The following is a 14,450-nucleotide window of genomic DNA, read 5'->3' on the forward strand; positions in this document are numbered from 1 at the left end:
TCCCTAACTTTGGTAATTTGATTTTTGAAGGACCCAGCATTTATTCTGAAGGAACACAAGCAGCACCAGTATTATACTCACATGCACACTGAGGATTTTACTGTCAGGTCCTCTATGAGACTTAAACCAATTAACCATCTCAGCCTTTGAGAATGTCTTTAAAGCATCAATCTGAAAGAAAAATAAATAGTTAAAATAAATACCTTTTACTTGCTGCCATATTTGCTTTACCACTTCCTTAGCTTCACACAATTTAAAATAATAACGCATGAACAATCAAACAGACAAACACATTGTCAAGTCTTTTCATTGTGTGGAACATATTTAAAATATAAAAATTGTTAATTGTACATGGTAAGCTTGTATTATGTTTTGGGAAATTCAATATGGAAGTTTGTGTTTTTCTCAGATTCTAGAATGTTTTATCAAATTTCATCCAAAAAATATTCACCAAAATGTGAAAGTGTTTTTTAAATTTATTAACTAATGCAATCACTTTTAACACCTAGAAATTAGCTTTAAATGTAAATAGTGTTGTATTTGGATCAAAGCTGTTTACTTAAAGCATACACCATTCCCAAAATAGAAGCTCAACATTGCCAGAAGGTCATAATTCTTCAGGAAAACAATTCTTTGAAGTTTAAACCACCAAGATGAAGATGGAATTTTATCAAGACCTTCCTGTGCTACTGAGAGAGCTTGGAGCGTAGAGTGAAAATATTCATCCAGTGCTCTTTCTCTCACCGTATACATTTTTATTACATAAGTTCATAATACAAACCTAAATTGGTCCTATTGATGAGTACCATAAACTGATTACAAAAGACACCATAGAGGATAAGTTACAATAGCACATAGGTCTATATTGGCGTGAATTCTAGTATCAAGAACTGCAAGATTGAATTCAATAAACTACCTCATGTGAAAGTCGGTCAAAGAGATATTGCTGTGTTAAAATTTCACCCCAGTTTCTGTCCACCTCCTCTCCAAGATGGGTGTCCTCACACTCTTTCAGCTTAATGAGGGCAGAAACCTGTGAAAACACAAATAATTGAATGTCTTACCAAGGTGATACACTTTTGAATGTTAAAGACTAAGTCAAAACACATGAGTTTGAATGTTTATCTACCTCTCAGAAGTCACCAGACTGCATTTGTTGGAAGAACGGGTTTCCCTTTTCCAATCCTTTACATAAGTTATCATAAAAATTTTAAAGTAAGTAGTTTGTTCAATTGTATGTAATAGATTACCCCACAATCATGTGTTGATCAGAGGAAGTCAAGGGCTTATCAAATGATGACAGAATTAACCATATTGAAGCAGTCACAGTCAACATTGACCTCAAAATATGCTTTTTCATTGTACATTGAAGTGCACCTTGTGTTCAATTTCAGTAGGGCACATTAAAATCAATATACAGGTCTAAAACACAGCAGCCGCTCCTTACCTGCTATGGGCTGTAACACAATACTGCAGTCATAAAACTAAAGTTTGAGGTATTTGGTACTACATATATTGATTGCAATTTAGCAAGCGCATGGCACTTTTTCTCTTGAAGAAAGAAAAAGTGTGCCAAATGAAATTATCAATTGCTTATTTGAAAAGAAAACTGTGCATACTGAGAGGCGGAGGCCTTAGGTGGATATTATGTGAAAGAAAATAGATTAACTGAAAACAATACAGCAATATCTTTCATTAAATATAATTATAACACAGTAATGAAAAAACAAATGGATATGGAAACTTGTTTATTCAAAAAAGAATAAAGGTGTAGACTTTGTAGAAAACATTGTGGGGAATAACCTATATCTTAAAGCTGTGCTTTAAGCAATTATATATTTCACAGAAGATTTGCCTTCTTTCACAAAGACGGACCAGAAATCCTTGCCCTGTCTGTCTTTTTTGCAGTCGATGATACAATAAACCATACACTACTCTTAGAATGTTCGGGAAAATGACATGGAGGCACTAAAACTGCCCTCGAGCAGGCCAATAATTCCTATTGAATTAAAGCCAAGTGATCAGGATGGGACTATAACAAACAAACAAGTTACTTCCCTTCTGTAATGCATTATCTAGTAGAGACCTAGTCTAGCAACAGATTTCTTAACTATTGAATTTTCTCCAGTTGCCAGACTGGATCTGGAAATTGTTCAGCTGCAGCACCTCTGCGCGTTGGTAGATGGTGTCGTGCGACTCCGTATAGACGTCGTCCATGCCTGTGACGTCACCAGAGTCCATTTAAGACATGCTAACATCAGTTTCTTTTGTGACCAGATTCCGCCCCATAGAAACTGTCAGTGGAAACAGTGTGCCAAAAAATGGTGGAAACATTTTTGTTAGCAATAGTTACAAAGTCTTAAAGAAAGACATGGCAAGACCCAGAAAATGGGCTTGTCTGTAAAGACAAACCAAACCATAGAGCAAACAGAATGAGGACATCGACCACTGGTGAGAGAATACAGGGTTCTTGAAGGTGAAGGAAAGTAATACTACAATCTGTTTGCAGAGCGGGGCGGATGGGCAGGAGTTCAGGAATCTGTGGCTAAACAATGTCTATACCAGATAATATGTGACCGAAGGGAAGTAACTTGTTCATCTGATAGAGACATCTAGCAGCAGATTCCTTAACTTTTTAATCAAATGCCATAGCTTTACCCCACCCGGAGGAAGGTCTGCAATCTGGTCCTACCAAAAGTTGTCAAAGAGAACCAGTTGGTCTAAATTAAGATAGAAGACTGGACTTGGGTAGGAAGTTACATGAGAAGGAACAATATCTCCCCATAACTACTGTGACGAGAACCACAGGGAACTTAAGGGAGAAAAGCCTGGGAAGTCATGGAAAAAATGTGATTATGGCAATAAAACAACACTGTGTCCGAGGACCACAGTGAAAGTTATAATAAACATTAAATAACTCCAAATGTGATGACCTATGGACAGCAGGAACACAGAGGGCATGCAGTAAAAGATAATGTCACCGAGCTATAGCTCCTTTTGGCAACAGAATCTTATTAAAGGGAAACCTATTCTGAGAAAACAGAGAAAGAAAACCCAGAGCACATCCACACCAAAGCAAGCATAGATTAATGCGCGCATGAGAAATTCAGGAAGACAATCAAGGTAAAAGTATGTACAATCAAGGTAAAAGTATGTAACAAAATGGAACACTTCTCCTTGAAAAAACACTCAAAGGTAGGAGGTGAAGACCAGTAGGATCACGGTAAGTGCGGACTTCAAAATTTGGAAAATAAGAGCAAGTGCATGCACAATACCCAAATGAAGGTAGCACTGCAACAAAGAGAGAGAGAGAGTGCATCAAATCAAGATATACCCAACACCGCTTTCAAATTGCCATTGTACACAAGATTGACAATTATACATATATGTGTAAAAAAAAAAAGATACAAAATCATATATAACAAGCACTGGCATAGCCAATAGGTCTAGCTTTTGGGACCTTCTAAGTATTTAGTTATGCAGCACAATATCCTTGGTGCAACAACATCTACTGTTGCGTGGCTAAAAACTTACAAGGTCCCAAAGGTGAGACCTATTGGCTATGCCGATGTTTGTTATTTATCGTTCTTGGGGGAAACCGGGCTAGTGCCAGGAGGGTCAAGGGTGAGTGACAGGGAGGATGAGTGAATGCCAAGAGGGGCAAGGGTGACTGTCAGGCCATCGGGGGTGAAGTTTGAGTGCCAGAGAGGTGAGGAGTGAGTGGTTGTGTGTGTGTGTGTGTGTGTGTTTTTGTGTGTGTGGTGTGTGTGTGGTTGTGTGTGTGGTGTGTGTGTGGTTGGGTGTGTGGTGGTTGTGTGTGTGTGTGTGTGGTTGGGTGTTTGGTGGTTGTGTGTGGGCGGTTGTGTGTGGGCGGTTGTGTGTGGGCGGTTGTGTGTGGGCGGTTGTGTGTGTGTGTTATGTTATTACTACTTGTAGAGCACGCGATTACCCTAGGGTGTCCAGGTGCTGAGTATTGATCACCTAGCAAACGTAGGTCTAACAGTAAGAGAAAAGCCATGTCTTAAGACCCTTGCGAAAGGACATGAAGTCTGGAATATTTCTACGTTTGGAATGTGTGTGTGTGGGGGTGTTGTGTGTGTGTGTGTGGTTGTGTGTGTGTGGGGTTGTGTGTGGTTGTGTGGTTGTGTGTGTGTGGTTGTGGGTGTGTGGTTGTGGGTGTGTGGTTGGGTGTGTGTGGTTGTGGGTGTGTGGTTGTGGGTGTGTGTGTGGTTGTGGGTGTGTGTGTGGTTGTGTGTGTGTGTGGTTGTGTGTGTGTGTGGTTGTGTGTGTGTGTGTGTGGTTGTGTGTGTGTGTGGTTGTGTGTGTGTGTGTGTGTGGTTGTGTGTGTGTGGTGTGTGTGTGTGTGGTTGTGTGTGGTTGTGTGTGTGTGTGTGGTTGTGTGTGTGGTTGTGTGTGTGATTGTGTGGTTGTGTGTGTGGTTGTGTGTGGTTGTGGGTGTTTGTGTTAGTGTGTGTGTGGTTGTGGGTGTTTGTGTTAGTGTGTGGGTGGTTGTGTGTGGTTCTGTGTGTGTGGTTGTGTGCGTGTGGTTGTGTGTATGTGTGGTTGTGTGTGTTTGTAGTTGTGTGTGTTTGTGGTTGTGTGTGTTTGTGGTTGTGTGTGGTTTGTGGTTGTGCGTGTGTGGTTGTGTGTTTGGGTGTGGTTGTGTGTGGTTGTGAGTGTGGTTGTGTGTGGTTTTGTGTTTTTGGTTTTGTGGTTGTGTGTGCGTGGTTGTGTATGTAGTTGTGTGTGTGGTTGTGTGTATGGTTGTGTGTGTGTGGTTGTTTGGGCGGTTGTGTGTGTATGCGGTTGTGTGTGTTATGTTATTACTACTTGTAGAGCGCGCGATTACCCTAGGGTGTCCTGGCGCTGAGTACTGATCACCTAGCAAACTTAGGTCTAACAGTAAGAGAAAAGCCATGTCTTAAGACCCTTGCGAAAGGATATGAAGTCTGGAATATTTCTAAGTTGGAATGGGAGTGGGCGGTTGTGTATGTGTGGGCGGTTGTGTGTGTGGGTGGTTGTGTGTGTGTGGGTGGTGTGTAAGCGGTTGTGTGTGTGTAGTTGGGTGTGGTTGTGTGTGTGTATGGTTGTTTGTGTGTGTTTGTTTGTGTCTCTGGTTGTGTGTGGTTGTTTGTGTCTCTGGTTGTGTGTGGTTTTGTGTGTGTGGTTGGGTGTGGTTTGTGTGTGGTTGTGTGTGTGTGGTTGTGTGTGTGTGTGGTTGTGTGTGTTTGTGTTTGTGTGTGTGAGGTTGTGTGTGTGGTTGTGTGTGTGGTTGTGTTTTTGGGTGCGGTTGTGTGTGTGTGGTGTGTGAATGTGTGTGTGTGGTGTGTGAATGTGTGTGTGTGTGTGTGGTGTGTGAATGTGTGTGTGTGGTGTGTGAATGTGTGTGGTTGTGTGCGGTTATGTGGTTGTGTGTGGTTGTGTTGTGTGTGTGTGTGGTTGTGTGTGTGTGTGTGTGGTTGTGTGTGTGTGTGTGTGTGTGGTTGTGTGGTTGTGTGTGTGTGTGGTTGTGTGTGGGCGGTTGTGTGTGGGCGGTTGTGTGTGGGCGGTTGTTTGTGGGGGCGGTTGTTTGTGTGGGCGGTTGTTTGTGTGGTTTGTGTGTGGTTGTGGGTGTGGTTGTGTGTGGGTGTGGTTGTGTGTGTGTGCGGTTGTGTGTGTTATGTTATGCTATTACTAATTGTAGAGCGCGCAATTACCCTAGGGTGTCCTGGCGCTGAGTATTGATCACCTAGCAAACGTAGGACTAACAGTAAGAGAAAAGCCATGTCTTAAGACCCTTGCGAAAGATATGAAGTCTGGAATATTTCTAAGTTGAAATGGGAGTGGGTGGTTGTGTGTGTGCGGGCGGTTGTGTGTGTGTGGGTGGTTGTGTGTGTGGTTGTGTGTGTGTGGATGTTTGTGTGTGTGGTTGGGTGTGGTTGTGTGTGTGGTTGGGTGTGGTTGTGTGTGTGGGCGGTTGTGTGTGGGCGGTTGTGTGTGGGCGGTTGTGTGTGGGCGGTTGTGTGTGGGCGGTTGTGTGTGGGCGGTTGTGTGTGGTTGTTTGGGTGGTTGTGTGTGTGTGTGTGCGGTTGTGTGTGTTATGTTATGTTATTACTACTTGTAGAGCGCGCAATTACCCTAGGGTGTCCTGGCGCTGAGTATTGATCACCTAGCAAACGTAGGTCTAACAGTAAGAGAAAAGCCATGTCTTAAGACCCTTGCGAAAGATATGAAGTCTGGAATATTGGAATGGGAGTGGGTGGTTGTGTGTGTGTGCGGGCGGTTGTGTGTGTGTGGGTGGTGTGTGGGTGGTTGTGTGGGTGGTTGGTTGTGTGTGTGTGGGTGGGTGGTTGGTTGTGTGTGATTGTGTGTGTGTGATTGTGGCTGTGTGGGTGGTTGTGTGTGTGGTTGGTTGTGTGTGTGGTTGTTTGTGTGTGTGGTTGTGTGTGTGTGGTTGGGTGTGGTTGTGTGTGTGGTTGTGTGTGTGGTTGGTTGTGTGTGGCTGAATGCATGGTTGTGTGTGTAGTTGTGTGTGTGGTTGTGCACGTGATTTTGTGCGTGGTTGTGTTTGTGGTTGTGTGTGTGAATGTGTGTGGTTGTGTGTGCGGTTATGTGGCTGTGTGTGGTTATGTGGTTGTATGTGGTTGTGTGTGTGTGGGGGTGTGGTTGTGTGTGTGGCTGGATGTGTGGCTGGATGTGTGGCTGGGTGTGTGGCTGGGTGTGTGGTTGGGTGTGTGGTTGGGTGTGTGGGAGGGTGTGTGGGAGGGTGTGTGGTTGTGTGGGAGGGTGTGTGGTTGTGTGGTTGGGTGGGTGTGTGGTTGGGAGGGTGTGTGGTTGTGTGGTTGGGTGGGTGTGTGGTTGGGTGGGTGTGTGGTTGGGTGGGTGCGTGGTTGGGTGGGTGCGTGGTTGGGTGGGTGTGTGGTTGGGTGGGTGCGTGGTTGGGTGGGTGCGTGGTTGGGTGGGTGCGTGGTTGGGTGGGTGCGTGGTTTGGTGGGTGTGTGGTTGGGTGGGTGTGTGGTTGGGTGGGTGTGTGGATGGGTGGTTGTGTGGATGGGTGGTTGTGTGGTTGGGTGTGTGTGGTTGTGTATGTGTGTGGTTGTGTATGGTTGTGTGTGGTTGTGTATGTGTGTGGTTGTGTATGTGGTTGTTTGTGTGTGGTTGTGTTTCTGATTGTGTGGTTGTGGTTGTGTGTGGTTGTGTGTGTGGTTGTGTGTGTGGTTGTGTGTGGGTGGTTGTGTGTGGGTGGTTGTGTGTGGTTCTGTGTGTGTGGTTGTGTGCATATGTGGTTGTGTGCATGTGTGGTTGTGTGCATGTGTAGTTGTGTGTGTTTGTGGTTGTGTGTTTGTGCGTGTGGTTGTGTGTTTGTGCGTGTGGTTGTGTGTTTGTGCGTGTGGTTGTGTGTTTGGGTGTGGTTGTGAGTGTGGTTGTGTGTGGTTTTGTGTGTGTGGTTGTGTGTGTGGTTGTGTGTGTGTGTGTGTGTGTGGTGTTTGGGCGGTTGTTTGTGTGGTTGTGTGTGTGTGGTTGTGGGTGTGGTTGTGTGGTTGTTTGGGTGGTTGTGTGTGTGTGTTATGTTATGTTATTACTATTTGTAGAACGCGCGATTTCCCTAGGGTGTCCTGGCGCCGAGTATTGATCACCTAGCAAACGTAGGTCTAACAGTAAGAGAAAAGCCATGTCTTAAGACCCTTGCGAAAGATATGAAGTCTGGAATATTTCTAAGTTGGAATGGGAGTGGGCGGTTGTGTGTGTGGGGGTGGTTGTGTGTGTGTGGGTTATGTATGTGTGGGTGGTGTGTGTGGTTGTGTGTGTGTGTGTGTGGTTGTGTGTGTGTGTGGTTGTGTGTGTGTGTGGTTGTGTGTGTGTGTGGTTGTGTGTGGGTGTGGTTGGGTGTGGTTGTTTGTGTGTGGTTCTTTGTGTGGTTCTGTGTGTGTGTGGTTCTGTGTGTGGTTCTGTGTGTGGTACTGTGTGTGGTTCTGTGTGTGGTTCTGTGTGTGGTTCTGTGTGTGGTTCTGTGTGTGGTTCTGTGTGTGGTTCTGTGTGTGGTTCTGTGTGTGGTTCTGTGTGTGTGGTTCTGTGTGTGTGGTTCTGTGTGTGTGGTTGTGTATGTGTGGTTGTGTATGTGTGGTTGTGTATGTGGGTGGGTGTGGTTTAGTGCGTGTGTGTGTGGTTGTGCGTGTGATTTTGTGTGGGTGTGGTTGTGTGTGTGGCTGTATGTTTGGGTGCGGTTGTGTGTGTGGTGTGTGAATGTGTGTGGTTGTGTGTGTGCGGTTATGTGGTTGTGTGTGGTTGTATGTGGGCAGTTGTGTGTGTGTGGGTGGTTGTGTGTGTGGGGGTGGTGTGTGTGTGGGGGTGGTGTGTGTGTGGGGGTGGTGTGTGTGTGGGGGAGGTGTGTGTGTGAGTGGTTGTGTGTGGTTGTGTTTGTGTGGTTGTGTGTGTGATTGTGTGTGTGTGTGGTTGTTTGTGTGTGTGGTTCTGTGTGTGTGGTTGTGTATGTGTGTGTGTGGTTGAGTGCGTGGAGGTGTGTGTGTAGTTGTGTGTGTGTGGTTGTGAGTGTGATTTTGTGTGGTTATGGGTGTTGTGTGTGGGGTTGTGTGTGGTTGCGTGTGTGCGTACTGTAATCCATGCAAGTTGCGTGCTGGGAGCAATTAAATTAGGCTGATACCAATTTGTATAGTTGGTAGGCATTGACGAGCAGATCAAATACGTGGCCGTGCACAGAAGAGACTACAAAGTTTGAGACCAATAAGTTTATTCATAAGACTAATAATAATAAGACTATTTTGATGCAACTCGAAAAAGTTTGCACACCATGGTAATTTACATTTGGATTCAAACGAAAGTGAAAGTGAATGAGGCAGAGGGGAAAGCACAGGAAATAAAAACAAGCAACTTAATGACCCGTGACGGAAGAGACAGATGGAGGCTGCTCACGTGAACGCAAGCCTGTAGCCAGCCTGTAGCACTTTGACAATTAACCTGCTAAATGTCTCGGCCAGACGAGCACATGCGCTGGATCAGGCGAGACCTAAACATTCAAATATGTATATAGCACCGCTATATATTTATATATATATTTACACTCACACATATATATACATCCAGACATGTATATGTAAACATCCCAATAACAGACAGAATTTACCACCATGCTGATGTCCACAAAAAAACAAGTAGCATGGAAATGAATAATCAGGGACAGAGCTTCAAAACAATTGTTAAAGTGAAAGAGAAACAATATCCCCTAACAAAAATGGATGATGAAGCATTAAAAGGACTGCTAGCCAACCAAGAGCCGCAAATGAGGATGCAAAGACTATGAACCCGAAGAAGACCACAGGAAAAACAAACCAAGAAAATAAGGATATTACTTGGCTTAAATAGGACATGGTAAAGAAAAAACAATATTGGAAATCTAAGAAAAACAGATCCATTCTGTTCATTTACCAACAAGACATATCAGACAGAGCATAAACTGACTGAGGATTAGAGGAAAAAATAAAATATTTAATGAGTAGAGATGCCAGAGATTGAACCTGCCCTCAGCATGCAAAGAATGTGCTCCATGAAGCTATATCCCCTAGTTGACTACAGTAAATGGACTATACTCCCACATGGACAATACCAAACAAAAAAAGACAATCAACTGATAAGATGCAAGCTAAACAAGAGACAGAATGGCTCATTCGAGGAGAAAATGTCTTATAGAAGCAGAAAACGTCTAAACCACAGTAAGCAGAAGGGCAGTAATCTGACAGTCCTTAGTATACTCGGGTATACAGGTAATTAGAGCAGCTACCAGAAAGAAACACAACCCAAAATAGAAGGGGATATTCTCCGACACCAATAATAAAATAACGCATAGTTTGAATAATAGGCTCCTGAAAGTTAGAATATTAAGACACCTTCAAGAGCAAACTAAAAGAGATTTCCATGGACATTAACCCGCAGGGAATAGTCAATTTAAAAGAACAACTAAGTCAAAGAAGAAGGATGATTGTGAGAACAAGTAGAAATTAACAATAGAGTCCACCCAAAATGGATGAATCCATTATGTGACATACATAAATATCAGAGAATAAAAACTGAGGCCAAGTTTACGCAAACCTCTAACAAAAAGAGGAGTACATGTATGAAGGGTCTTTGGTTGTATGAAAGAGTCATCACCAGGACATTGATACCAGTGTCAGGACAAGTGTGGTGACCCCCTCAGATTATTTACACTTGCTAAAGCATAGCAAATGAGTAGCTAAATAAATGCAGGATACAATTAACAAAATATATCCTTGCTGATCTATCATCAAGGCCACCACATAGACTGCAGTGAGGAGACTAGCTCTTTAGTGACTAAGAGGGGGATCCAAACACCTGAAGGTAACATAAAAAGCCCAAATGATATCCCTTGCAAGGATAAGGACAAAGAAAGATTAATTGTCAGAGAGAGAGGGTGTGTGTGTGTGTGTGTGTGTGTGGGGTGGGGGGGGTGTGGTTGTGGTAAGTGTGGTTGTGTTTGTATGTGTGGTTGTGTGTGAATGTGACTGTGTGTGAATGTGACTGTGTGTGTGGTTATGTGGTTGTGTGTGTGTGTGTGTGTGTCTGTGTGTGTGTGTGGCAGTGTGTGTGTGTGGCAGTGTGTGTTTGGTTGTGGGTGTGTGTGTGTGTGATGTGGGTGTGTGGTTGTGGGTGTGTTTGTGGGTATGGTTGTGTGTGTGGTTGTGTGTGTGTGGTTGTGTGTGTGTGGTTGTGTGTGTGGGCGTGGTTGTGGGCATGGTTGTATGTGTGGGGTTGTGCGTGTGGGGTTGTGTGTGTGGGGTTGGACGTGGTTGTGTGTGTGTGTGGTTGTTTGACCCGGCCTCGTGGCGTGGTCCTCGCTGATCTCCGCAGCTCCCAGATCTACGGGTGGAGCAGACTCCCGTCCACCCAGAACTGTATATGACGCTCCTACAATGGACCTGAGACGATCCCCAGACCGCGTGCCTGCACCCGTGCACGCGACCATCAGACTCCATGTTTGGCCACCCCGGCCGGCCGGCCGCCTTCTTCCCTTTCGGCAGCCCCTGGCCTCTCCTGGCTGCAGCTGGGCTGGCGCGCCCAGAGCTACCCGGGGGGTGAACGACTCCTCAAGTATCCGAAACCAAGACTTCCATCACACCTCCGGCCCCCTTCCGAGGAACTGGTTTCCCTCACACCTCTGAACTACCCATGGGGGCTGGTTTCGATTGCACCTTGGGCCTCCTAGTGAGCTGGCTCCAGGCCCTGATGGGCGTCTGGGATTCCCTGGGCGCATGGTCCAAAGCATCAAAGAACCAACCGCCCAGACGATCAGGCGCCTGGCCCTCGGACCTCCGGCCCCCTGCCTCTGAGGGTCCGGACATCAAAGAGCTCCAGTACTATAAGACAGCCTGCCTCCCATCTAGTCGGCAGTTGTATCTTGGACAAGAAAGCCCTGCTGATCTGATCGCGGCTGACCTTGAGGAGAACAGACTCTGACCCACTGAGCCCTGCTGACGTCGTCGCGGCTCACCCTCGAATCTACGGAACTGAACCATCGGAGCCCTGCTGACGCTGTCGCGGCCCACTCTCGAGAACAAGACCTGAACCATCGGAGCCCTGCTGACGCTGTCGCGGCCCACTCTCGAGAACAAGACCTGAACCATCGGAGCCCTGCTGACGCTGTCGCGGCCCACTCTCGAGAAACAAGATCTGAACCATCGGAGCCCTGCTGACGCTGTCGCGGCTCCATCGGCCTACGAGTACGACGGAGTACTCCTGCCCAAAACCCTGCTGACCTCGTCGCGGCTTGACGAACTTTCTGGTCCGGCTGGACCATCGGCGCTACCCTCACGATCATCTTGAACCAGAAGTGAGTAGGACAGCAAGTCCCGTCGCCAGCCCTCGTACCCCCCAGTTCGAGGATTGAGAACTGTGCGCAGGGTGCGTGGCGTGCCAGCTGGCATCCTAAGACTGTCCCGCTTTCCCGATCCCTCGCTACGAGACTTTCGCGATCCCTCGATCGCTGTGTATTGCCCCTTACTTTCAATCTTGATAAAGTCTTTCTTGATAAAGAATCACAGTGTGGTGTCCGTTCATAAGTGTGGTGTGTCGACAGTGTGTACGATCAGTCCTCCCTGGCGGGGACTCTCCCTCGATAAGACTCGGCAGTAATTGTGGGAGAGGAGGTTCCAGGCGGTTAGGAGAGTCCTCTTGACCCCTGGGGTCACCGCCTTCCAACATTGGTGGCAGCGGTGGGATACGAACCTACGTCTGAAGATCGTACCACTGACACACTACCTGAACACACACGCAGCAAACGCACAAGAAAAGAGCGACCATGACGACTACAGAATCTGGTGTAAAAACAACCTTCGACAAAGACCTCCTGGAAGATTACACGCACAGAAAGCTGAAGCAGTTCTGCAAAGAACTGAATATCCCGAGTACCGGACTAAGCACCAAGGATGATTTCCAGAAAGCGCTAACCGCGTGGGTAGAGTCTGGAGCACCCCTCCCCCCGACCGAAGACGACGAGGGAGGGAGGCCACGGACCGAACCCGGTACACCGGCCGGTGAGAGAATCCAGCAACCGACCCGGAGCCCAGCAACCGGGAGAGAGCGGTCATCGGAGGAGATGGCCGATCGAGAACGTGACCAAAGCCATGAGCTCGAACTAGCGCGCCTCAAATTGGAGGGCGAACTCAAACTCGCAGAAAAGAAGCTGGCGGTGGAGCAGTTGCGGCTCCAAGGAGAACTAGAGGAGAAGAAGCTCCAGAGGGAGCATGAAGGACGGAAACTTCAGCTCGAGCACGAGTGCAGCCTCAAGGAAATCGAATTAAAAGCCAGAAAAGAAGCAGCCGGATCACCGGGCCTTGGGGAACAGGTGGTCCCCAAAGACACGAAGGTACATATCCCCAAGGACGTTGTAAAGGAGTTCTACAAAGGAGACGACATCCAGCAATGGTTCAAAGCATACGAGATGGCCATGTCCGCTCACCGGGTCCCGGAGAAGGACTGGGGGGCCGGTTTATGGAGCCGCTTCCTCAGCGAGGGGAGAGACACCCTGCTGGACCTACCGACGGCACACATGAACGCCTACCCACACATGAAAGACGCTCTCTTATTCCGCTACGGCCTAACGCCAGAAATGTATCGCCAGCGGTTTAGGGAGTGCAAGAAGATTCCTGGCCCCACATGGGTGGACTATGTGAACTACTACACCCGGGCCCTAGATGGGTGGATCAAGGGCAGCAATGTGACCACCTTCGAGGGCCTAGTCGACCTAGTAGCTTACGAGCACCTGTCCGCAAATTGCTTTGTGGAACTCAGACAGCATCTCCTGGACAGCAAGCATGCCAACCCACGGAAACTGGCTGTGGAAGCCGATCGATGGGTGGCCACCCGAGTCCAGAAGGCGCCCGGGGGAGACCCCCCCGGAACGAACAAGGATCTTCCCGCCAGCGGGGTGGGGGAGGTCGGGGCAAGCAGCAGAATTCCCAGTCAGGGCCTCAGCATAGTCCCCCCAGGAACCAGACCCCGCGCTCTCCTCCCGTGACGAGATCCGCCCCGAGTGCAGGACCCCCGGGGCTACGCCCCAGCTCTACGTGCTCTAAGTGTCAGCAACCCGGGCACTATGCTGGTGACCCCCGATGTCCCCTGACCCCGAAATCCACCCCCACTGGGTCCTCCACTAGACAGATAACCTCAGTAGCCTTAGAAGAGGAGGAGATAGAAGAACAGGGAGAGTGGGAACCCGCAGCCATGGTCCTAGCTTCCCTGGGAAATAGTGAGATGATCCCCGGAGATTATCTGCCCGACAACACCGAAAAGTATCGCCAGACAGTGAAGGTTAACGGGCGCAGCATAGGAGCCCTTCGGGATACAGGAGCCAGCAGCACGTCTGTTAGGTACACGCTAGTTCCTGAGTCCATGATCATCCCCCACACCTCCTGTAGGGTGATAGCAGCCGATAATTCTGTCCGCACCTGCAGGATAGCCCAGGTCCCGTTTGAGTGGTAGGGGGTCTCGGGCGATCTGCGGGTCGCAGTCCGCACTGACATGCCCGTAGACTGCCTCCTGGGGAATGACCTAGAGAGTTCCCAGTGGAAAGAGGTAGAGAGAAGGACCCATTTAGCCATGTTAGGCCTGCCCCAATGGGCCTGTGTGAGCACCCGAGCCATGACCGCCAGAATGCCCAACCCCGAGAACGAAGAGCCTGATGTCACCGAGGGCGGCGAGCACCCTACGGTCCTTGACCAGCCCTCCCTCGAAGAAAACACATCGGACGAAGGTCCCCTCGGACCCGCTGTCGAACCAGTCCCGACCCTAGCAGATCTCCCCGAGTTGGCCCAGTGGCGCCAAGAGGGAGGACCGTCCCGAGAGGAGTTCTGCCAGGAGCAGACCTCCTGCCCAGCCCTAGAGGGGCTCCGGCGACAGGCCGCAGCCCAGGCCGCTGGAGACCAGTCTGGCTCCCACTACCT

General features: G+C 47.9%; 1 protein-coding gene across 4 annotated transcripts in view; it reads right to left on the reverse strand.

Moving 5' to 3' along the window:
• Positions 1–14,450, reverse strand: part of NRDC (nardilysin convertase) — a 2,107,381-nt gene that overhangs the window by 112,880 nt on the left and 1,980,051 nt on the right. For all 4 annotated transcript variants that reach the window (XM_086952436.1, XM_086952435.1, XM_086952433.1 and 1 more), the window contains 2 exons: positions 917–1,033; positions 82–171 (listed from right to left, as the gene is read on the reverse strand). In XM_086952436.1, coding sequence (XP_086808562.1) covers positions 82–171; positions 917–1,033 — 207 coding nt within the window. The remainder of the gene's footprint in view (positions 1–81; positions 172–916; positions 1,034–14,450) is intronic.

Source organism: Lissotriton vulgaris, chromosome 1_1, assembly GCF_964263255.1.
Source record: "Lissotriton vulgaris chromosome 1_1, aLisVul1.2, whole genome shotgun sequence".
Classification (NCBI taxonomy): Eukaryota; Metazoa; Chordata; class Amphibia; order Caudata; family Salamandridae; genus Lissotriton; species Lissotriton vulgaris.